The 26,047-nt window shown below is 45.4% G+C and overlaps 1 protein-coding gene across 4 annotated transcripts in view; it reads right to left on the bottom strand.

The window, feature by feature from the left end:
- Positions 1 to 344: 344 nt before the first annotated feature.
- Positions 345 to 26,047, bottom strand: part of RUNDC3B (RUN domain containing 3B) — a 184,946-nt gene continuing 159,243 nt past the window's right edge. For 2 of the 4 annotated variants that reach the window (XM_050939576.1, XM_050939580.1), the window contains 2 exons: positions 24,511 to 24,632; positions 345 to 2,685 (listed from right to left, as the gene is read on the bottom strand). In XM_050939576.1, the coding sequence (XP_050795533.1) occupies positions 2,540 to 2,685; positions 24,511 to 24,632 (268 nt within the window). In that variant the 3' untranslated portion in view covers positions 345 to 2,539. The remainder of the gene's footprint in view (positions 2,686 to 24,510; positions 24,633 to 26,047) is intronic. The other 2 variants (XM_050939577.1, XM_050939578.1) reach the window with 2 other exon arrangements.

Genomic DNA, 26,047 nt, shown 5'->3' with positions numbered 1-26,047 from the left:
ATGTATTATACTGGGGTTTTTTGCTGGCATAGATTCTAAGTCAAAGCATAATTTAAATGTTTGGGGTTAATTTATAATCTCCATATCACTCATGCTAAAAGGAAATGCATATTCTTTGTTATTTAAGACCTTCATTTAAGGTCTTCTGAAAGTCTAGTGTTAATTTTCACTTATTTAGGAATATTAGAACAAAATTAAATTGCTTTATGCTCACATGATACTAGTGTGTAAGTGATCTTACTTTACACTTCTTGATTAGAAAAGTACAGAAACGAGCTAATAGTGGCAACGATACAAAATGTTTAATTTACATGCAACAGTTATAATATAGCACGGCAACAAAATACACATAAAATTTTGGCATTTATTTTTGTTCAAATGTTTCAGAAAAATGGACAGCATTTAGAACTGACACACACATGCAATCAGCTTCCTCATGCACAAACACTGACATTTACAAACTAATACTAGTGTGAAAGATTACATAAAACTTAAATTACATGACAGATGAATTTTATAGCAGCTCCTCCAACAGAGCTATCTGCTGACATGATTAGAAAATCACGATTATAGCCAAAGAACAGTGATGTACTGGGAGAAGTGTTTAAAACAACACAAGTTGCCCAAGTTACTGTACACAAATCGGTAATGTTAACTTTATGGAATCCTGCTTCCCTCATTGTCTTTGCATTAAAAATGCATCTTTAGTTTAGAAACTAATATTTAATGAATGCTGTTCAATTAAGCTACTGAACTGCCATGAGATCATATTCTTAGTGCAAGAACCAGGACATTACTTTATGCAGTAATAGTCATTCTGGTAGACCTTAGGAAAGGAGCACTACTGTTTTAATTAAGTTTTATTTCAGAGATCATTAGAGTGGGTTAGTCAGTTCTGAAAATGTGTAATTTCACATGCTTATCAAGGCAACATTCCTGCATTCTTCCATTTACAAGAATGATTAGATTGCCTGTTTTTCTTTATCCCACTCTTTGAAAAACTAGTCGTGCCAAGGGTAAGATTACAAGAGGCACATTTCTCTGGCAAATATAAACAAAGCAAAGAGTACAGAATAGTATCTGACTGTAAACAAAAATCTATCTGAAAGTATGCTGTAATTAAATAAGCTTATAGTACTGAAGCCGCTCATGTAAACAATATTTGAAACTTCTTTGGCACAACAAAACATTTTCCCCTTGATTAATAAATACAACACGCTTACATGCATTTAATTTTTTTTAAAAGATACTGATCAGAAGTACCTTAATAGCAAAATTCATAGAGAAAGGACTTGTTACATCTTACAAAGATGTAAGAATACAGTTTGAATTTTAAGAATACCGTTTGCAATTCAAAAATTAATTTGCAAACGTTAAAGGCAAGAGTTAAACTGGGAAGATGTGAAGTTTAGTTTCATTTAAAAATGTTTTCAGGTAATTCATATCAGTAGCTTAGAGGCATAGAATTTTAAAGGATTCACTTCTGTTTAAGTATTACTGCACAGCATAACCAAGAAAAATACCTATCCAAAACTCTTTCATGGGGGAAAAAACCCCACCAGCATGAGAATATTGTCATTTAAATTATCAGTTTTCAATCTGATCCTTTTTTACTTCTGAGATTCTTTACAGTGGACATGATGGGGGGGCATGCTTCCCAAAGCTCTAAGGTGATGACAGCACCATGTTTCCCCCACTTTTACATTAACATAGTTACTTGCTTTTTGTTACTGACTTAGGATGCACCTTCTACCTGCAAAGTTCTTCCTCATTTGGGTCCCATGATCACCTGGTGACTTGCCTCCTAATCCCTTCTTAAAAGTTGGAAGTAATCCTGATGTGTAAGATTTGTTACTCTGTCCCCTCATCAAAACCTAGGGATGTATACTGTTTCTTAATATGGCTTTATCTGAGCATAAAAATTAACTCTTTAAGTGGCATAATGGGAATGCAAGTTTAACACTTACCTGTCAGTATTTCAAAACATCTAACAGGTTAAATAAGTTATTTGAGATCCTACATAATAGAACATATGCAGATTAAAATGATATTTAAACAAGGAATGGTTTGTAATATAATGTAAACTGGAATTCAGATATTCCTTTGCTAGCCTGCCAAGATTTATTCCCTGTCTCTTCTGCAAGTGTTGACAAATATGCAGAGCAGTACAAGGAAGTGCTCTAGTTAAGAGCCCCTGTGGAACATAGATCACAACGGTTTAGCAGAAGACTGATGTTCACATATTTCATTCTAAAAGGTAATCATTTGTTACTAAATCATGCATACATTCTGTACCTGACTGGGATTCTTAAACAATTTAAGATCTCAAAGGGTAAGTCCAGGAAAAATCCTTTTAAAGAAAAGCATGACGAACAATGCATGTAAGTTTTGTGACTTTTCTTTAAATAGATCATTATGAAATAAAGCAGCATATTCTTTAGCTTGCTTGAATCTTTAAGAGTCTTCACAGCAAGTCAAATTATGGCATGTAAACTGAATGCATACAACACAAAAGCTGTTCCTTGTTATGTATATCTGTTCAAGATGGAGTTAGACCTGGACTTGTCATCTCTGCTGTAGGACTTGCAAGGTATTCACTTGATTTCAGACTTGTAAGAGATTTATAACTTGCTACAGAAGTCAGAGAGCCACAAAGACCAAGCAATGATGGAGTGTCTTCCTTCCCTGTTAAAACAGAATTACATTAATCACTATTACAATGCAATTCCTAATACTAGATTTACCTGAACTGGGGTAACACTGAGGGAAGAGAGAAGGTCAGTATATGTATCTGTTTATAGAATGTTCATCCTTGATGCAACATAAGCACACATGCACAAATGCAGTTGCCAGTTTTTAGGGAAACATGCTACTGTGCCCAGCATCTCCCACAATTCTAGATGTCTAGGCAGTTCTCCCTCTACAGCTCACAGAGACATCTGAGTTTTGGTGCCGCGTGGTCTGATCATGCCTCTTCTACTGCTTCCTTCCAGATTCTCTGCCTCTGGAGCACCACACAGTGGTGACTTCTTTTGCTTCTGCCCTTACTCTTTCCATCTTAACTCTTCTGCCCAGTTTTTTGGGCAATGGAAAGCAGTATTCTTCCTCCACAGCATTCCTCCTCCCTGGGTTGGTTAACCCTTCAGGGTTGAGCCTCTATTGCAGTGTGTCTCTGCCAGCGCTTGTGACCCATAGAGGCATGGCAGAGCAGCCAAGAAAGCACCAGGTTGAATCCAAAAGGTGCTGTAAGGCAGCTTTCCCATGGTTGGCAGATGGCAAGCTGGGCCCAGCCTGCACCCAGCCTTCCATCCCCTAACTCCATTAGGTCCCATGGTTACGAGTCCAACAGGCAAGTGGAGTTGCCTACTAGGGATGTAAATATAATTTTAAAAGTTAACCATTTAAACAATAAAAATATTGTTTAAATGGTTAACTGATTAAAGGGAGGGGGCTGGGGCTGCGCCAGCGCCAGCCAGCACAGCTTGCGGCTGAGGCCGATGCTGCTGCAGCTGGCAGGCCTAGGGGTTAACAGTTAAGGTGGGTTAACCAATTAGACTAATGCTTACTGGTTAACATTTTGCATCCCCTATTCCCGACCCACTGAGGCAGCCACAACTCTAATGTGGAAAAAATGGACCAGGAACCCCAGTGCACAGCAGAGAGAGGCTCTAAAAGTGAGGAGGACCCTGACCACTAGACTCTTAGAGTAAGTCCCAGGAGGCCCGAGCAGAACAGAGAGAAGGCTTGCAGAGTGACCAGTCCTGCCCACAAGACTTAAAGTGGGTCCTGAGCACCCTGGAAAAAAGCAGGGCTTCTAAATCAGCCCTCCCACCCCTTCCAAGCAGATCAGAATGGCTCTGACTATGAGTTGGCCCCTGAAACATCTCAAGAGGGCTCCAGACCCTAAGGAAGGCAAGCCACAAAAGGCATCACCAAAGCCACTGCAGAGGGTCTGTACTCCTGAAGCATGCTAAAAAGGTTTAAAAAAATTTAAAAGGAAAGACAGCACACAAATCCAGGAGATTAAAGTCCTCTTCTTCCTCCTAAACTGAGGAAGGTGAGCTGTCTGGTTCTGAAACCTGAGCAGGTTCCTGTGAGTAAGCCTTAGAATAATTTTTTCCCTTCAAAATCCTCCCTTGAGGCTGCAATATCGCTTCACTCCTTGAGGAACTGATTAGGGATGAATGGAACAAGTCTGGTAAGGGCAAGCACATCAACAAGAGCAAACTCAGGCTCTGTTACATTCAAGAATGAAAGGTACACCAAAGCTTGACACCTGTGTGCATCCCTTGCCAAAAATATGATTATTGCCTCAAAAGGAGAGTTCCACCTTAAGGACCTGGAGGCTGGAAAGATGGAGGACAGTTACAAAGAGGGCTCTGACGCCTCCTCTGCCACCTCTGAGTGTTCCTGGCAGTTACCTACTTTGCAGGAGCATCTCTTACCTGGCTGGAGCATCTGCCCTTAAGGGCTTTGAGATGACCCTGACTTTGGCTCCACTTTCAAGGGTCTTTCCAGAAACAGCCTTTGTAGTGGACACCTCAATGGATGCAATGACGTTTTCAGCCCAAGCCAAGGGTTCCAGTTCAGTAGCCAGGCGCCACCTATGGCTTCAACCCTCGAAGATGGATACTTATTCTAAGCAGGTCCTATGCTCAGCCAAGTTTACAGGCTTCCTCATTTTTGGAGAAAAACTGGGAAAGATGGTGGCTGACAAGATGGCAAAATCCAAACAGTCTCTCCTTTCCTCACTAAGGGTCCTCAGAACAGAAAATAGACCAGCCTTCATACAGAGACACTCCTTTTGCTCCTCATCCTCACAGAGGTATGAGGTTTATCGTTTACTGGTGAAGGGGCAACAAATTCCCTGAGTGAAAATACTGGAATCAAAGTACCAGGGGAAATTCCAGAGGGACCTCAGCCTCCAACCCTCCCAAATCCACTTTATGACAAAGATTGCATAGGCTCCCGCAAGAGCTGAAGCTAGGGGTCAGGATTTCCTATTTCCTGGAAGAATGGTTTTCAATGACCATAGACAAATGGGTCAGGGATATAGTGAGTGAGACAGAGCTCCTTGAGCTGCAGGCTCTACCCATCCCTTCTTCATCCAATCACCCAGCTCCAATAGCCCTGTAAAACAGTCTGATGCAGAACAAAATATCTCATCTTTTGGATATGGGAATGATAAAGTGGGTTCCCTTAGAAGAAAGGTTCTCTGGGTTCTGCTCCATCTTCTTCATTGTACGGCAGCAAATGGGGAGTATCAGAGCCATTCTCTATCTCAAAAGCAACAAGTGGATAAAGAAAAAGTTTTGAGTGGAGATTGTGGCCTCTACAGTATCATACCTGTCCCAGGAGGGACTTCTTGACTTCATTTGACCCAGAGGACACATTTCCATATTCCCATCAGACTGCGCCCACACAGACTTCTGTAGTTTGCAAAAACACTCCCTCCCATTTGGTCTCTCCTCAGCCCCCCAGGGTTTTTACAAAGATGTTGATTGTGATAATGGCCAGACTCAGGTCACAGGAAACTCACCTGTTCCCCTTCCTGGATGACATCTGATCAAAGCTCCATCACAGCACAGAAGGTCACATCTTGAATGGGAAATCTTCTCCAGGGACCCAGCTTCAATGCCAAGAAAAGTTCGCCAGTTTCATCTAGGAATTTATTTTCTTGCTCCAGAGCTACTGTAACACTATGCCTCCAACTGCTAGGACTTGTGGTGTCATGCATATGGATCCCCATGGGCACAATCATGCATCGGAAGTCTTCAAGCTTTCATACTAGAGGTGTGGGATCACACCATGGAACACAATAAAGATCAAGTATAAGTTCCAGCACAGGTGTTCAACTCCTTACAGTAGTGTTCAGCCCACAACAATCTGCGAAGGCATGCCCATCTGCCTTCCAGCTCCTCTAGTCCAAGCAGCCGACACCAGCCTGGAAGGCTGGGAAGCTCACTTGGAGACCTAAACAGCCCAGGGCCTATGGAACCAGGAGGAAAAGGCTCATAGCAAAAACCTCCTAGAGCTGAGAGGGGGAACTATGTTCTAGTTCAGATAATATGATTGCATATTTAAAGGGGGAAACAAGGAGTGCAACACTACATGTGGAAGCAATGGAAACAATAAAGTGGGCAGAATCATTCCTTCTTTCCCTCAGAGTGATCCACAACAAAGGTGATCTGAACCCAATATGCAGGCTGGCTCGGGAGACGCTGGCTCAATAATTCCGAGTGATGCCTGAATCAGGTGGTTTTTAATTTCATCATTCATATGTTTGGCCTCCCTTCAGCCAATATGTTTGTGAATTGTACCAAGGCAGAGACCAAAATACTTCTCAGGCTCCCTGGAAGACAATCCACAGGTAGTAGATTCCTTTGAGCCGACTGGTTAGCCAGACTGATGTGCCACTCTTCCCCAAATGGGGTCTTTCACTATTTTTCAAGGCTTTGACAAGTCATTCCTTTGAGCCCTTGACTTCAGTGTTGGCCTCTTATTTATCCATTAAGAATTGTTTCTTAGTAGCTCTCACATCTGCGAGGTGAGTGTTGGAGTTGGCAGCATTATCTATAGGTGAGCCTTACTGTGTGTTCCTCAAGACAAAAGTGGCACTCAGAACACCAGAATCCTTTCTTCTTAAGGTAAATTTCTCCTTCCATATTTCCAAAGAACTTGTGCTTCCTTCATTCTGTCCAAAACTACAACATCCAACTGAAAAGGTGTGGCACACCTTAAAGGTCAGAGGAGTGTTGAAAATCTATCTCAAGCATACAAAAATCTGCAAGAAGATTAGGCTCCTTATTCATGCCCTCCCACCCTAAATGCCAAGGACTCAGAAATTCCAAGTCCTCCATTGCTCAGTGGATTAGATTGATGATTTGAAGGCTTCCACAATATACAGAGGCTTCTGTCCTAGAATGGATCAAGCATGCTTCACGAGATACTGACCAACCACCTGGCCAGAATTAGCAAGTGTGTTCACTTTGGAAATTTACAAAACAGCTAACACCTTCAGTAAGTACTAAAAGGTGGAATTTCTGTCTTCTGCAGAGGCTTCCTTTGGCAGGGAGGTGTTGTGTGTAGTGGCCAGAAATAACAGAAACTTTTGAGTGAGCTCACAAAAAGGGGAGGGAGGTACTTCTTTCCTGCCAAACTTTTGTTTCATAACCCTCCCTATATCTGTTCAGTACTCGCTACTTCCCAGATACCCAGAATTCTGGGAGACACTGAACTCCAGAATGTTACATTTCTTACTGATAATTTCCTTTCTGCTAGCAGCGTCTCCTACAGTTAAGGATCAGATATTAAGTGGAATTGTTACTATACGACCATCTTTCTTGGTCTAATGTATGCAGCTATTTCATTATCTCTGGAATATTTGTTCATGTTATACAAGTTTAACAGATTGGGAATAACTCATCAGGCAGCAAGAAGGAGCAGAGAGGGTTAGGCCAGACCATGCAACACCAAAACCCTGATCCACCTTCATAAGCTGCAGTGAGAGAAGAGCTGCCCAGATGTCCAGAATTGTGGAAGACACTGCTAACAGAGGGGAAATTAATCAGTAAAAAAAAATTCCATTAAGGCTTCAACCAAACATCAGCAATAAATTACCAGAATGATGCCATGACCAGAGATTTATTGTTTTTAACCTTTGTTGGAAAAAAACCCAGTAAATGCTATTACCAAAGATAAATATGTTTTGTTTTTCATCCTTCTTGATAATTCCTCATAAAAGATATCAGATTTACACTGGTAGTATCAGTGCAAAGTTCCCATTCTGCCTCACAAACATGCAACCTGGAGGGACTACCTCCAGAGATGAGGCTAGGTCAGGCAACATGTCAATTTAACCCACGTTCTCCCTGCCCACAGCGAAACTAATTAGTGCCAATTATGGTAGTGCGTTTTGTGACAGCCAGACACTTACCCAATGAGATCACCTTATTTCCATAGGCCACCAAACAGGAATCAGATAACAGCTTTTGGTAGCCACCAACCTGAACTGGGTTTGAACAGATGACTAAGACGTCTCACGCACTACATTGTATTTGCAACCCAGTCCACCAAAAGTTCAAGGAATTTTGCATCTGTAAAGTAGGCATTTCTGAACACTGTGCCTCTGAATTCTCATTTAAAGGGAAGCCCTACCTTTGCGGAAAAAAAACAGTATAGTGAAAATAATCCACTCTCTTACAGCACTTACTGGCATCTTCCAATGGATCTTTGCATAATTTAAGTCTTACATCTGCTTTAAAAAAAATATGGGTGACTGAATACAGTGCTTACGGAATGAACTCAAGCAAACACCCTTAAAGATCTACACTCACTCTATCCCCAGGAAAAAAAAGTTTTGTTTTGTTTTTTAACTCAATATTCTGAGAAAATATATGGGAAAGCTGGGAAAATAATTTAACAGTATGCATCCACCATTCGAGCTCTAAAACTTTGGATGTGGTGATAAGGGATTTTTGAACATAACATTACTATCATCAGGAAAGTTACCTAAATTTCCAGCTGGATAATTTGCAACTACGAACATCTCAGAGATGAGATAAAGGTTGTGCAGAGGGAGGCTTTAGCATTTACAGTTGAGCTGAGGGATGTTCATGTCACCTGGCAGAGGCAGCAGGAGTGCTGAGGTAGAATTGGTTGTTATTAGATGCCAGAGCATTCTTTGGAGGGTGTAAATTATGTTCAGCATGCGACAGCACTCTTTGGGATCAGCAGTTGGGCAAGACGCTAAAATCTCACTCCCACAATGAACTTCACAATCCCTTTCAACTGAACTTTATATTAAAAATCTGCAATTCAGAAAACCACATTTTCAAATGTTACCATAAGAACACGTGTGTCGTATTGTGACAGGGGGGAGTGCCACTCCTATCATCTGCTCTGTCTATGCAGACTATTCAGAGTCTTTCAGTTGTTAAACACTGCTGTGTAGTTTATTTCATTACTCTTTCCACCTCAGAGTCTTTCAGTTGTTAAACACCACTGTGTAGTTTATTTCATTACTCTTTTCACCACCGTTACTGATCCATACACCACAGTATTTACAAAATCAGTTTCTCCTCACCCTTCTGCCAAGAAGAGGAGAGGGAAGAGCTGTCTGCACCTTCTAGCTCTGCTAGCCTGCCTTTCCCTCCAGCATTTCCTGCTGGTGCCTTCTTCTACCCTCTGCATTAATTGGCTAACTAACTCTTTAGCATATTAAAATAAGCTGGGAAGGATTAATTAGGTACAGTCAGATCCACCTTGGGGGGAGTTAATTGGTGTTTAACTGATCAGAGTGCTGAGTTGGTTCCCAGCACTCTGCCACATATATGTAAGACACAGGAAGGCACTATCCTGCTCTACTTGGCACTGCCGAGGGCTCAGCTGGAGTACCATGTCCAATTCTGGGCATCACACTTTAGGAAAACATGGACAAATTGGAGAGTGTCCAAATGATAAAAGGTTTAGAAAATCTGTTCTATGAGGAAAAGTTAAAAAAAAAACTGGGAATGTTTGATCTTGAGGAAAAAAAGACCATGGGAGGGAGGGGGACTGATAACAGTCTTCATATTAAGGATGTTAGCAAGAGGATGGGGATCAATTGTTCTCCATGTTCACTGAAGGTAGGACAAGTTGTAATAGGCTTAATCTGCAGCAAAGATGATTAAGGTTAGATATTAGAAAAAACCTAACTATACAGGTAATTAAACTCTGCAATAGGCTTCCAAGGGAGGTTGTGAAATCCCCATCACTGGAGGGTTTTAAGAACAAGTTAGAAAAACACCTGTCAGGGATAGTCAACCAAGTTTACTTAGTTCTGCCTCAGTGCAGGGGACTGAACGTGATTTCTTGAGGTTCCTTCCAGGCCTACATTTCTATGAGTCTATGATAATAAGTGCAGCACTGCATTAAAAAAATGCATCTTACAACAGATTATAGCAAAATCTGAACCATCTAAGGCCCTGACTTCCACTAGATGTGAGACATCTCAGTACCTCGACAGATACATAAAAATCCAGTTACCTACTTTTCTGTACCTGTTATTCTTCGAGATGTTCTTCCATTCCACTGTAGGTGTGTGCGAATGTCTCGTACGGATTTGTTGGAGAATTTTTCCCCTCAGCCATACCGATTGGGGTGGTCCAAGAACCCTCTGTTGTCATGCGCCAGTATGTGCTGGAATAAAGAGGCAGAGCCGCCCCTGACTCCTCTCAGTTTCTTCATACCAGGTAGACTCTGATAGAGAGGGGAAGGTTGGCGGGTCGTGGAACGGACATGTGCAACACATCTCAAAGAACAATAGTTACAGAAGGGTAGATAATCATTCTTTGAGTGCTTGCATATGTCCATTCCACTATAGGTGACTCACAGATAGACAATCATAGAGGTGGGCTCAAAGTCAACCTGAACAGTGCTTGTAAGACCACCCATCCAAAATTGTCATTATCCCTGGACTGATGAACAATGGTCATCTGTGTTTACCTCTCTCCAGTTTGCAAATATCAATGATAGATACTTGCACCAAGTAAGCCACTGATGTTGCCTGTGCTCTAGAAGAATGTGTCAATACCCTAGCTGGGGGGCTACATTAGCCAGCAGGTAATAAAACAAATGCATAAAGAGATCTGGAATGAAATCCACCAAGAATCTTAGTTCTGTCTGCAATCACAATGAACAACTGAGTAGAGGTCCTAAATAACTTAGTATGTTCCAGTTGGAAAGCTAGAGCCCTTCTCACATTCAACAAATGAAGTCTTCTTATCGCTGTGGGCATGAGGTTTCATCAAGTCAGCTTGATTACTTGATTAACATGAAAATTAGAGAGACCACCGTAGTGAGAAATTTTGGGTGAGGATGAAGATAAACCTTAAACCTATTAAAAATTGTATATAGAGGCTCTGTCACCAGGGCTTTCAACTCTTCCACTCTTCTGGCCAAGGTGGTGGCCACTAGAAATGCTACATTTACATAGAGGTAAGCAGAGCGCAAGTTGCAAGGGATTTAAAGGGCAATCCTGTCAATTTTGTTAGGCCCAAGTTCAGATTCCAGGGTCTTGCATGTGTGGATTTAATCTGACCAGGCCCTTTAGGAATCTGGCTATGATGGGGTTGGGGAAAAAGGGATCTACTATCCACCAAGTTGTGGAAAGCCACAGTAGCTGCCAGATGCAACCTTATAGAGCTAATAGACAAATTCTGTTTTAGATATAGAAGGTAAGTCCAGCATGTGGTCCAGGCCCGCTCTGGAGATACAGCTTTCTGGCAGGACCAAATGGAGAAGCATTTCTACTCAGACAAGTAAGTGCTCCTAGTTGAGGGTTTTCTGCTATTCAGAAGCACTTTGTGAATGTCCTTTGAAAAGGATCTTTCAAAGGGTGTTATCCATCAAGCATCCAGGCTGTCAGATGGAGGGATCAGAGACTGGAATAGTGCAAATGACTATGGTCCTGGGAAATCACATCTGAATCCAATGGGAGAGAGAATGGAGGCTCAATTAGCAAGGTTAGTAGAGTTGAGTACCAATGTTGACAAGGCCATGCCAGTGCTATAAGGATGAGATGAGCATGGTCTTGTTTCACTTTGGACAAGACCCTGGGTAACAAAGGAAGTGAAGGAAAGGTGTACAACAGGGGATTCTTCCAGGATAAGAGAAAAGCATCTGTCAGTGAACTGCCAGCTGAGACATCCCCTGGAACAACATTGATGACATTTTCTGATAGTTTTTGTTGTAAATAAATCCACTTGGGGAGTTTCCCCAGAGCTGGAAAATGGATCTAACCACATCTGAATGTAATGACCACTCAAGAGAGATATGCTCAGCTAATCAGCTAACATGTTCTGTATCCCTGGAAGGTAAGCAGCCTTGAGATGAATCAAGTTGTTTATGCATAAGTCCCATAGGTGAACTGCCTTTTGGCAAAGTTGAATTGATTGCACTGCTCTCTGCATTATGTTTTACATAAGCAGACAAAGTTGTGTATTAAAATTAAATTCTTTCCCACTTTCTGGGGGACGAAGGCCAAGCAAGCTAGATATACTATCTTAGATCTCTGACATTTATATAAGTCTTTTGATCTTGAGATGACCAAAGACCCTGAGTCTGCAGGGGCTCCATATGAGCTCCCCAATGCAGGGATGATGCATCTGGGACTAGAGTGAGGTTGGCAGCGGGGAGAAATAGGGGACCTAGACACATTTTAAGAGGGTCCATCCACCAATCCAACACTGACAACGCTGACACTGGCCCTGGAACCACTTTGTCCAAATGACGATGATTCAGGGCACATCCTAAAGCTAGCCATGCCTGCAGCTTTCCGAGATGCAGCCTGGCATGCTGAACTGCACAGGACCATGCTGCCATGTGACCCAAGAGACTGAGGCAGCTGTGTGCTGTGGAGAGTGGGTATGTTTTAGCCTCAACAGTAATGTTTTGAACCTGAATTGTGGCAGAAAGGTCATGGCCTTTGTGCAGTCCAAGACCAGCCCAATGAATTCTATTCTCTGTACTGGTTTTAGGATTGATTTGTCCTGATTCAGCAGAAGTCTCAGTGCATCATAGGTGGACAGGACAGTGGATACACTGGATAACACGAGCCTCAGACTGACCTCTGATCAACCAGTCATCCAGGTACACAAACACAGGGACTCTAAATTTTTGCAGATGTGATTTTTCTACCCTGCACCAATCTGATGTTATATGGGTCCAACTGCTTAGAAAGTGGGATAAGCAATTGGTAAACAAAAGGTGGGAAACACATGGAACTATGGTAACTGGTACTCTGGCCTCAACCAACCCATTAAAATGCCTATTTGGACAAGGCAACTGGATGGGATGAGATAGGTGATGCCAAAGAAGAGGGAAGTGGAAGATGTCTTTTATAACCCCTGCCCTTTCTCTTTGGTGCATCTTGGGACCAGGGAGCAAAAACTTGGTAACTATATGGCTGCTCTGGATGAAATTGTTTCCTTTTCACCGCTGGAGTACAGATTCCAAGAAATTTCAATAAAAACAACAGGAGTCCTTGTGGCACCTTAGAGACTAACACATTTATTTGGGCATAAGCTTTCATGGGCTAAAACCCACTTCACCAGAGGCATGGAGTGAAAAATACAGTAAGCAGAATATATATTATAGCAGATGAAAAGATGGGAGTTGCCTTACCAAGTGGGGTCAGTGCTAATGCACCTTAATTGAATTAGCTCAAGTGGCCTATTCTCAACAGTTGACAAGAAGGGGTGACTACCAAGGGAGGGAAAATTACTTTTGTAGTGCTAACGAGGCCAATGCAATCAAGGCAGCCCATTTCCAACAGTTGACAAGAAGGTGAGAGTATCAGCAGAGGGAAAACTGCTTTTTGTAGTGACCCATTCACTCCCAGTCTTTATTCACGCCTAATTTGATGGTGTCCAGTTTGAAAATTAATTCCAGTTCTGCAGTTTCTCATTGGAGTCTGTTTTTGAAGTTTTTTTGTTGAAGGATTGCCACTTTTAAATCTGTTATTGAGTGTCCAGGGAGATTGAAGTGTTCTCCTACTGGTTTTTGAATGTTACAATTCTTGATGTCTGATTTGTGTCCATTTATTCTTTTGTGTAGAGACGGTCCAGTTTGGCCAATGTACATGGCAGAGTGGCATTGCTGGCACATATCACATTGGTAGATGTGCAGGTGAACAAACCCCTGATGGTGTGGCTGATGTAGTTAGGTCCTATGACGGTGTCCCTTGAACAGATATGCAGAGTTGGCAACAGAGTTTGTTGCCGGGATTGGTTCTGGGGTTAGTGTTTTTGCTGTTTGGCGTGTAGTTGCTGGTGAGTATTTGCTTCAGGTTGCGGGGCTGTCTGTAAGCGAGGACTGGCCTGTCTCCCAAGGTCTGTGAGAATGAGGATCGTCCTTCAGGATAGGTTGTAGATTCATATATTCTGCTTATTGTATTTTTCACTCCATGTATCTGATGAAGTGGGTTTTAGCCCACAAAAGCTTATGCCCAAATAAATTTGTTAGTCTCTAAGGTGCCACAAGGACTCCTCGTTGTTTTTGCTGATACAGACTAACATGGCTACCACTCAGAAATTTTAACGTCGCCCTTGAATATTTCAGACTATAAAGCCTGCCATCCATCTTCGCTGAAAATAATGAGGGACCTTCGAAAGGGAGGTCCTGGATTGTCTGCTGGACTTCTGGCGGTAGCCCAGATTGCAACCGTGAACATCTTCTCATAGTACTAGCTGATGCCATGGTTGAGCAGTCCTGGCAACCAGCTTACCGTCATCCACTGTTACTGCAAACTCCTGCCTACCATCCTTTTGGTAACATGTCTTTACATTTTAAAATATTTTTTCCAGAGAGTAACATCATAGTGACTCATGGAGTGCCTATTGGTTTGCAATCCTGAGTTGCAGACTTCCTGTGGAATAAAGTTTCTGACCAAACAGATCCAGTCTCTTTGAATCTTTCCCTTTTGGTATTGATGCTTGTTCTCCCAGTCTCTTCCACTCAGTGGCAGCTGTCACCACGAGGGAACCTGGGGGAGAAGGAGAATAGAAATGGTCATATCCCTTAGAGGGGATATAGTACCGCTCTCAGCTCTTGCTGTGGGGGGCAAGGAGGAGGATGTGACAGTCTACACTATTATGATCACCACTTTTACAAAATTTTGTAAAAAACTTGTACAAAGTATGCCTTCTGAGGTGTCAGTCTGCTGAATGTTATTGTCCTGTTAAAATGAGATTCTACTATATGTTTGTTACTGAAACATACTGTAAGTCTGGGGAAGGCCCACAGACTAGTTCCTCAAAAATAACAAAAGATTGTCAACAAAGGCCTGGCAGGTCATCCCAAACATGTGCACAGAAGGTGCAAGCAAGGAATTTACAATTAATCTGAGAGACTCTATGGATCTCATGTACACAGGAGACTGCTTTGTCTACAGGTCAATGGGGTCGGGGTGAAAGGAGGGTGTTACTCAAGGAGAGTATAAAATAAGAGACAATGACTTCTTCATTACTTCTCTCCTCCTCCATCTCAACTGAAACAAGACTGCCTGAAAGACTTCAAAATGAGGAGATTTGTCCCAGGTTGGGAAGAAATCCAACCTGTGTACTAAGAACTGTGAACTGCCTGCAAAATCCAGTGGGATAAGAAAAGCTGTTTACTTCAAACATGAATTAGCTTGGTAAAGTTTAGAAATAGGACTGCATTTTTTTTTATTGCTTTTGTAATCAATTTTGACCTTTATGCCTCATGACTTGTGATGACTTAAAAAAAGACGGTTACTCACCTTTGTAACTGTTGTTCTTCAAGATGTGTTGCTCATATCCATTCCAGTTAGGTGTGCGCACCGCGCATGCACGTTTGTCGGAAGATTTTTACCCTAGCAACTCCGGTGGGTCAGCAGGTCACCCTCTGGAGTGGCGCCGCTATGGCGCCTGATATATATACCCCTGCCGGCCCATCCGCTCCTCAGTTCCTTCTTGCCGGCTACTCTGACAGTGGGGAAGGAAGGGCGGGTGTGGAATGGATATGAGCAACACATCTCGAAGAACAACAGTTACAAAGGTGAGTAACCGTCTTTTCTTCGAGTGATTGCTCATATCCATTCCAGTTAGGTGATTCCCAAGCCTTACCTAGGCGGTGGGGTCGGAGAGAGATGTCGCAGAGTGCAACACGGCGGAGCCGAAGGCTGCGTCATCCCTAGACTGCTGAACCAGGGCATAGTGGGAAGCAAAGGTATGGACAGAAGACCAGGTTGGTGTCCGGCAGATTTCCTGAATGGGCACGTGAGCAAGAAAAGCAGCCGATGAGGCTTGAGCCCTGGTGGAGTGCGCAGTCATGTGGCCCAGGGGGGCGTGTGCCAATTCATAACAGGCGCGGATGCAGGACGTTACCCACGAGGAAATCCTCTGCGAGGAGATGGGCTAACCCCTTGACACGTTCCGCCACCGCAACAAAGAGTTGGGAGGTTTTGCGGAATGGCTTAGTTCGCTCTATGTAAAAGGCGAGCGCCCTACGGACGTCCAGTGAGTGTAGCTGCTGCTCCCTGCAAGTCGAATGGGGTTTTGGGAAGAAGACAGGTAGGAAGATCTCCTGGTTAACATGGAAAACCAATACCACCTTGGGGAGAAAGGCTGGGTGCGGTCTCAGCTGCACCTTGTCCCTGTGGAACACAGTATACGGGGGATCTACCGTGAGGGCCCGAAGCTCCGAGACCTGTCTCGCTGATGTGATGGCCACCAGGAAAGTGGTTTTCCATGAGAGGTAGAGAAGGGAGCAAGTCGCTAATGGTTCAAATGGAGGGGACATGAGCCGGGTCAGAACCAGGTTAAGGTCCCAGGTAGGGGCAGGGCGGCGAACCTGGGGGTAGAGACGCTCCAAGCCCTTAAGGAATCTAGTCACCATAGGGTGAGAGAACACCGAGCGGCCATCCCCCCCGGGTGAAAAGTGGAGATGGCTGCCAGGTGAACCCGGAGAGATGATATCGCTAGGCCCTGTTGCTTGAGGGACCAGATGTAGTCTAAGATATTAGCAATGGAGACCTCGGTGGGAAGGAAACTCCGTTCCGCGCACCAGTAGGTGAAGTGCTTCCATTTGGCCGAATACGTCGCTCTAGTGGAAGGCTTCCTGCTGCCCAGGAGCACCTGCCGCACTGGGGTAGAGCAACGGAGCTCAGACCGGGTCAGCCACTCAGGAGCCACGCCGTGAGGTGGAGCGATTGAAGGTCCGGGTGACGGAGCTTGCCATGGTCCTGAGTGATCAGGTCCACATGAAGGGGCAGCAGGACAGGGTCGGCTATGGAAAGGTCCAGCAGCATGGAGTACCAGTGCTGCCGAGGCCACGCTGGAGCTTTCATGATCAAGTGGGCCCTGTCTCTGCGCACCTTCAATAGGACCTTGTGGACGAGCGGAAATGGTGGAAAGGCATAGAGCAGGTGCGTCGTCCACGGAACAAGGAAGGCATCTGCCATTGAACCCGGTGAGAGGCCTTGAAAGGAGCAGAACATCTAGCATTTCCTGTTCCCGCGGGATGCGAAGAGGTCCATTCGGGGAAACCCCCACCTCCAGAAGAGCGAAAGAGCAACGTCCGGGCGAAGGGACCATTCGTGGGACAGGAAGGATCTGCTGAGATGATCCGCCAGCATGTTCCGAACCCCCGGGAGAAAGGACGCGATGAGGTGAAGAGAATGGGCTATACAGAAGTCCCAGAGCTGTAAGGTCTCGACACATGGGAGAGGATCTCGTGCCGCCCTGCTTGTTTATATAATACATGGTCGTCGTGTTGTCGGTGAATACTGAAACACAACGGCCCTGCAGATGGTGACGGAACGCCTGACAAGCAAGGCGGACAGCTCTCAACTCCCGGACGTTGATGTGGAGGGCTAGCTCGCGAGGTGACCGCAGGCCTTGGGTTTGCAGGAGCCCGAGCTGAGCCCCCCAACCCAGGGAGGAGGCATCTGTTGTCAGGGACACCGAGGGTTGGGGCGGATGGAACGGGAGCCCCGCACACACCACGGAAGGGTCCAGCCACCACTGGAGGGAGTCCAAGATGCCCTAGGGAATTGTGACAACCATGTCGATTGGATCTCTGGCTGGACGGTATTGTGCGTTGAGCCAGGACTGGAGGGGTCTTAGGCGGAGCCTTGCATAGTTCGTTACGAACGTGCAGGCCGCCATGTGGCCCAGGAGGGTAAGGCAGGTGCACACCGAGGTCAGGGGCGCTGCTTGCAGTCTCCGTATGATGGCTGCCATAGTTTGGAACCTCGACAGAGGCAGAGAGGCTTTGGCAAGAGTGGAGTCCAGAGTGGCGCCTATAAACTCTATCCTCTGTGTGGGGATTAGCGTTGATTTCTCCACATTGATCAGTAGACCTAGGCTTAAGAACAGGTTCTTGACAATGCGGATGTGCCTGAGGACTTGCACCTCGGAAGTCCCCCGGATAAGCCAGTCGTCTAGGTATGGGAATACGTGTATACGACTGCGGCGAAGGTGGGCGACGACTACAGCTATACACTTGGTGAACACTCTTGGGGCTGTAGATAGGCCGAACGGGAGGACCACGAATTGGAAATGTTGCCGGTTGACCACAAACCGGAGGAACCTCCTGTGGGATGGGAAGATGGCTATATGGAAGTAGGCATCTTGCATGTCAAGGGCGGCGTACCAGTCTCCAGGATCCAGGGATGGGATAATGGTCCCCAGGGATACCATACGGAACTTCAACTTTACTAGGTATCTGTTGAGTTCCCTCAGATCAAGAATAGGTCTGAGACCTCCCTTCGCCTTGGGGATTAGAAAGTAGCGGGAATAAAACCCCTTGCCCCGCTCGAACTCGGGAACCTCCTCTATGGCTCCTTTGGCGAGGAGCGCTCGCACCTCCTGTAGGAGGAGTTGCTCGTGAGAGGGGTCCCTGAAGAGGGACGAGGGGGATGAGAGGGAGGGTTTAAAACAAATTGCAGGTGGTATCCAAGTTCCACCGTGTGTAAGACCCAGCGGTCCGATGTTAAATGGGACCACGCAGGGAGGAAAAGGGAAAGACGGTTGGAAAAAGGAGGGGATGGATCCTTCAACGAAACTGGTACAACGCCCTCGGGCGCACCTTCAAAAGGAAGGTTTCGGCCCGGAAGAAGACTTGGAGTGGTTCTGGTTCTGGCCTCCTTGGTTGCCGGATTGTCTGCGGCGACCATTCCTGCCTCGCCGTCTGGCGAAGTCCTGCCTCTGCCGGGGTTGGGGGTAAGGCCGGTGTTGTTGCTGTGGCCGGAAGGGTCTGCGCTGGGTAACGGGTATATGCATCCCCAAGGAGCGCATAATAACCCTATTGTCTTTTAGGCTTTGCAGCCTAGGGTCAGTTTTGTCGGAGAACAGGCCTTGGCCTTCAAATGGGAGGTCTTGGATGGTATACTGGAGTTCTGGGGGGAGGCCGGAGACCTGCAACCATGAGATACGGCGCATGGTAATACCAGATGCCAGAATACATGCAGCTGAGTCCGCGGCATCTAGGGCAGCCTGCAGGGAAGTTCTCGCGACCTTTTTGCCCTCATCAAGGATCGAGCAGAACTCCTGACGTGTTTCCTGAGGGAGCTGCTCCTTAAATTTGTCCGCTGCGGCCCAGGTGTTATAGTTGTAGCGGCTAAGGAGGGCCTGCTGATTAGAGACGCGGAGCTGGAGGGCCCCCGCAGAGTAGACTTTTCGGCCGAGTAAGTCCATGCGTCTCGCCTCCTTGGATTTTGGGGCTGGGGCCTGCTGACCATGTTGCTCCCTCTCGTTCACAGATTGGACAATGAGGGAACAAGGGGGAGGGTGGACATACAAGTATTCATACCCCTTTGAGGGGTCCATGTATTTACATTCCACCCCTCGCGCAGCAGGGGGAACAGAAGCCGGAGACTGCCAAATGGTAGTGGCGTTGGCTTGAATGGTTTTAATAAACAGAAGGGCCACCCTAGTGGGGGCATCCGCTGACAATATGTCCACCACTGGATCTTGTATCTCCGAGACCTCCTCGGCCTGCAGGTTCATGTTCTGTGCAACACGCCTGAGGAGGTCCTGGTGCACCCTAAGGGCAAGTGGAGGAGGGCTGGTAGATGATGTTCCAGCCACAGCCTCGTCCGGAGAGGATGAAGAGGAGAGACCTGGGAGGAGCGGGTCTGCAGAGAGCTCTGCCTGAAGAACTGCATCCGACTCCGCAGGGGGTTCGGGGTCTTGAGGCTGGGACAACCTTTCCTCTGTGGGAGGGGGAGGAGGACGGGAAATCGTGGTCTCAGGAACCCTGTGCTCCAAGGCATTGGAACGTGAGGGACCCAGCTGAAGGCCTTGGGCTTGATGGTATGCCCAAGGCGTCCAGAACCCCCACTGCTGCGGTCCATGCTCTTGAGGCTGGGGTTCGTGGAACAAGGTAGTAGGTACATCTGTATCCGGGGCATATAGGCTATCCACTTGAGAGGACACAGACGGCTAGTGGGACGGCCGGGGGGGGCCGAACAAGGTTGGTATGGGACCCTCGCCCCTGTTGGTGGAGACCTCCTCGGTGCCGGAGACCAGTACCGGGAGTCATAACGGTGCCGAGATTGCGACCGGGACCTGCCACCAGCTCGGTGCCGGGAGGTCGACCAGGATCGGGAACACCGACGGCGTGAGCGGCTGCGGGAGTTTCGGTGCCGGTAGTGATGACTAGAACCGGAGCGGTGCCAAGAGTACCGGGAGGTGGATCTGCGCCGCGAGTGCGACCAGTACCACCGTGGCGAGCAGTGCCAGAACTGTGAGCGGCGCCTCGATCGAGATCTTCCATGGGACCTGGAGCGGTGCGGGGACCTAGGTGGAGATCGGTGCCGGCCCGCTGACTCCAGGTACGGAGGTCTCATGGCTGCCGGCTTGCCTCTAGATTGAAGAACCCGCACCGGCGGTGCCGGGGGTTGAGGCAGAGCAGACTCGGTCATTGCGATAAGGTCCCTGGCTGACGAGAATGTTTCTGGCGTAGAGGGGACCGTCAGCTCGACCACGGGTCTCACCAGGGAGCTCACCAAGACCGGACTCGACGGACCTCTCAGGCCCGGAGTCGATGGTATCACTGGCGTCGGGGCTGTGGCAGGAGTCGGTGCCGGGCGGTCGCAGGCGTAGAGGCAGCTGATGTTCTTCTGTCGGGGCCCTGCGCCGGGGAAGGCCGGTGCTGAGGCGTCTTCGTGGTGCCGGCGCGGTGTCGGCACTCGGTGCCGAGGAAGGAGGATTAAGAGCTGCCTCCATAAGGAGAGTCTTCAAACGATGGTCTCTCTCCTTCTTGGTCCACGGCTTGAAGGCCTTACAAATGTGGCACTTCTCAGATATGTGCAATTCCCCCAGGCACTTTAGGCAGGCGTCGTGGGGATCGCTCGTGGGCATCGGCTTTTTGCAGGCCAAGCACGGCTTGAATCCTGGCGAACCGGGCATGAGCCCAGGCACCGGGTGCGGAGAAGGGCTAGAGCCCGAACCTGCTAAACTATATACAATAACTAATTGACAACTATGAACTAATTACTCTATACACTAATGATAACTATATACAACAAGTGAACAAGGAGAAGCTAGGTACATGGAGGACAGCTATGCCGCACTCCACAGTTTCAACGACCGACACGGTGGTAGGAAAGAACTGAGGAGCGGACAGGCTGGCAGGGGTATATATCAGTCGCCATAGCGGCGCCACTCCAGGGGCGACCTGCCGACCCACCGAAGTTGCTAGGGTAAAAATCTTCCGACGAACGTGCACACGCAGCGCGCACACCTAACTGGAATGGATATGAGCAATCACTTGAAGAAGAATCCTCCTTTCTACAGTTATTAAACTTCTTTTACTCTTTTATCTTAAGTAGTGAGTTTGGATTAAAGCGTGTGGGAGACTGCTTAGAACAACAAAGCTTGTGCATAATTATTACCCTTTGTTGGAATAACAGACATAGGAGTTTATACTGTACAGTGAATGGATTGGATAAGACATTTCAGGAGTGCAAGGCAGGGACTAGAAAGCTGGCAGGTGTTGTCTTGTGTGTGGTTCATCAGTGGCTGGAAGAGCATTTATGCAACTCAGCTAGGTGTGACTGCATGTTGAGGGATATGAGTGAACAGCCTGGGACGGGTTTGTTGTTCATCAGCAAAGCAGTGCAAAAACCACTCTAAACTGGAGAATTAAGGAGGCACAGCAGTTCAAACAGTCCCAATTGTAACCTGCGTTATGTCACAGAAAGTGTCTGCCAAAGCACCTTAACGAGTTCTATAACAACTTCATTAGTTGGCAGAACCACCCTGGCAGGGGCCATCAGTACTGGAATGTCCACTGACTAGTGAGAAAGAGCCTGTACTCACCTCTTCTCCTGAATATCAAACACAGAAACCACCCTTCTCAAAAGATCTTGATGAGCTCTGTGGTCCTCTTGTGGTAGTGAATCATCTGTCAGCTCAATAGCCTCAATCTGATGATGAGGAAGAGGGCGAAGAGGTGGCTCTAAGGTGATTTATGTCTTGCAGAGGAGAAGCTACCTCAGTGATCTCTGGTTGATTGGTACCCATCTTAGCACTGAGTACTAGTGTATGATGTCCTCAGTGCCAATGCCCCCAAAGAGCTCTCAAGGACACTGAGATGATTGACGAAAGGTCCTAGCTGGAGGGGGGACATGCCATGGTGTCCAAAAGAGCCACTGTTATGGGCCAAGACCCCATCCTTGCCCAGGCTACTGTCCCTCAGAAGGATTTCAGTGTTGAGTTGCTGCATGGCCTGTGGTCCCAAAGGCTCTGATGGAGAGTATGTTCCTTATCTTGGATGTCATACAGACAACCTCATCTTTAAACCCGAAGGAGAAGAATCTGACACTTCCAGCAACAGAGAGGTAGAACTAGTTGGAGCTGGTGAGAGGTAGTCGAAGCCCAGAGATGGTGATACTGGGGATATCACCACAGGCTTGCCTCTCGACTGCACTGGCTTTTGAGGATGCTTGGTCAGTAACAGTTCTGCAGTTTCATGACACGGTGAAGTAGAAGCTGCAGGCATCAATACTGGCTGTAGTCCTTCTTGTAGTACCGGTGATACTGGTACCAAGAACCTATGTGAGTCCCTTGCAGCTGCATGCACCTCTGGGGTGGTAGTGATCGGCACTGTCTGATAGCTCCACAGAGTTCTTTCAGGGATAGCCTCAACTTGGCACAGGTTCTGAAGGCAGCAATTCCCTCTTCCTGGGTAATGAGTGCCCCAGGGAGAGCCTTCCCCCCCAACATTTCGCAGACTCTCTGCCTCTACTTAGCTTTGGTATTGACCCATTCAATTGAGGTACTAAGCCTGAAGAAGGCATACACATTTTCTTCAGTACTGGCAAATGGGACCGAGGTGCCACAGACATCTCTGGTGGAGTGTTCTGCTGATGAACTTAGGATGCTTTTCCTGTAAGATGATTCTGATGGAGGGCAAAACTGCCTCCATAAGTAAGCACTTGAGCCTAACCTCTATCTTTCATTGAGCAGGGCTTGAATCCCTTACAAATGTCACGTCACTAATGTGGGATCCTCCCAAACATTATAACCTGGCCAGGTGTGGGTCACTGACCAGCACAGGTTTAGTGCAAGTCTGGCAGAACTTAAACCTCAGTGAGCAGGGAACTGTTTTGGTACCAAAAGATAAAAAGTGGTCAAGAGACCTAAAACGAAAACCTAGCAGTAAAATCTAGCTAAGCAAACTACCACTAAACTAATTAACTAACAATAATAGGATATGTACACAAAGGAGTGAGGGAAGCACTTGTCACAAGAAGTCTGCTATCACTCCAACAACCACTACTGGCAGTAAGAAGTAAATGAGGGGAGTTAGGGCAGCTTTGTCCTTGAACACCAACACACAGCGGTGCGTGGCAACAGAGGGCTGTTGGGCGATCCCAACAGATACTGCTCAGGAAAAAAAAAATCTCCTACAGCTGTGCATGAGGCATGCACACACCTACAGTGGAAAAGACATGAGCTAGTACTCGAAGAAATAAAATGGTGTCAAATGTGGCAAAAATAAAAGAAACCACACTGCTAGCACAGAGGGTCCAAGCACAGTGTGTATCTTCTCAATGTTAACCATAACATTGAACTAGCTATTACTCGAAGTGAACTAGTTTATGCAATGGGTCTTGAAACAGATTTAGATTTTAAGGCACTGGTCATGATGAGAATTTTTTAACTGGAAAAAGTAACTTGATCATATAGCCTTTAAAGATATGTTTCCAAAAAAAAAAAAAAAAAAAAAAAAAAGGGTGGGGGGGATTTTGTATTTCTCAGGCTGCATGTGACTAAAGTTTGAGGGACTAGGAGGAATTCTTTACAGTAACTCATATTAAACATTTAGATTCTTAAACGTCTTGTTGCACCTTCCTGCTTATTCACAGTTGGCCACAAGAAGGTACTTGAAAGAAAACTGAAGATACAGATGTGCAGTGCTAGCCACCAATTTTGTCTGTTGCCTACTTTAATTTCCCTATCCCTTAATTTTAATGGAAAGCATATGGCAGCCTGCAGCATTGCAGACAAAAGCAGCATGTGAATGCCACATAGCATGAGACTGGACAGTAGGAAAGACTGAAAGAAAGAACAGTGAGAGAACAACATTGAAAGGGGCTGCAAAGCCCAATGCCTGGAACTTTAGGGACTCATGGAACCTTAGGTTAATTATAACAGAAAAATGACACCAGATCCCACATGATGAAGGGGGAAACGTAACAATCATATCTGAAGTCAATATAAAGCCTTGCCTTAAACACAGCACAAAATAAGGTATACTCATATCATTGAGACTTGAAACATGCAAACATATTTTCAATAGGATGCTTGGGAAAAATCAGTCGGGTCACACACTAATTTTGAAAAGGTACATTTTATTTCCTTGCATCTATCAGGTTGAAAGTTTATTCTCCAGAAGAAAAGCAAGATGCCTTGATTGCTGAAATTGAAGAGTACTTGAAAGTATTAAAAAGTATTAACAAGGACCTGAACAAAGTGGAACTTTCAGGCAGTATTTTACCTTCACTTAGTAAATTTAATCCATCTTGCTTTCCATCTCCATCTTGTGAATTACCTGGATCCAGAGATGTCTGAGAAAGACTAACTTCTGCTGAGAGTTGGTCCAGACTTTGAAAACTTTTCCTGTAAAACATATATCATTTTTCCTAACTTTCAAAGAAAAGTTAAATGACATTCTATTGAAATTTTAGTGTGTTCAATCACTGTCTTTTTTTTTAAAAAGTGACCAGCTAAACTTGTCTTCCTTCAATATTGTCTCTATTTCAGTTTTTCTACCATGACCTACTGAAAAGATGAATTTGGTGATTCCACTAGAAAGAAAAATAAAGAAGACTATAGTAATTGGAAAAACTTAGAATTTTCACTACAAAAGATTGAAGCTTAGAAGAATGAAAATACATTACTAACAACTAATTCTGTTAGGGTTATCAAATATGACACAGTGTACTTTCTTTTTCCCCTTGATTAAATGAACGATATTAGCAAAGGCGTCTGAAGGTGAACTGAACTATATGAAAGTATATTATAAGTAGCTCTTCAGTACATAGGAAAAGCCAAATGCAAAATTAATCCAGTGTGACCATATCCTTACAGTTTATGTACACAAACTGTGTTCTTCAATGCATCCATTTAATTTCTCACAGGAAAGTTAACCCTGGTTAAGACATTTCTAAAGCTAAACACCACCTGTTTAAGAGCTACAAAAATTTCCGTTTTCTTACTCTGAATAAGGTTCATAACAGTACAAATGACTAAAATGTGTGAGAAATTTAAACTCCCTATTTCACTGCCAATGTGAAGCTAATAAAATTTGCAAATGTGTTTCCTTCCGAGAGGAATGGATGCATTCAACTGCCAAGAAGAAAAGAAAAAAAAAAGGGAACAAACATTCCAACTGTAAGTTACTAAACCTGCTAGAACTATACAGCTAAACACTAATAAAAGATGCAAATAAGTATGCAGCAAACAAGCACCGCTAGACTCCATCTCAGTCCAAAGGTGGTTGAGAAGGAACTGAGGGTGGTTCAGTAGCCTCAGTACAGGACATGAGGATGTCTAGGACATGCATGCAGGCAGAATGGTACTGCTACCAAAAATCTCCAGTCAAAGGCACAAGAGTGCATTTGCACCGAATGTGGTGCACCCACAGGGATGCTACTCGAAGAAGTATTAGTATATAAGCTAAATTATTACTTAATTGGCATCACAGACTGGATGGGATAAATCTCATGTCTGGAATACTGATATAGAGGGGTACAGCTTGTTCAGTAAAGACAGGCAAGGAAAAAAGGGAGGAGATGTTGCACTGTACATCAAGCATGTATTCACTTGTTTTGATGCCCAGAAAGAGTTGAGAGGCCGACCAGCTGAAAATCTGTGGATAAAGATAAAGGGAGGGGAAGGGGTGACATAATGGTATTGGTCTAATATAGACCACCAAAGTAGGAAGAGAAGGTGGCTGAGATATTTCTAAAATAAATAACAGAAATATCCAACAGATATTTGAGTACTTAAAGTCCCCCATTACTACCAGATTT

The sequence above is a fragment of the Gopherus flavomarginatus genome, chromosome 2 (genome assembly GCF_025201925.1).
Source record: "Gopherus flavomarginatus isolate rGopFla2 chromosome 2, rGopFla2.mat.asm, whole genome shotgun sequence".
Taxonomy (NCBI): Eukaryota; Metazoa; Chordata; order Testudines; family Testudinidae; genus Gopherus; species Gopherus flavomarginatus.
This window is presented reverse-complemented; position numbering and strand designations above follow the sequence as displayed.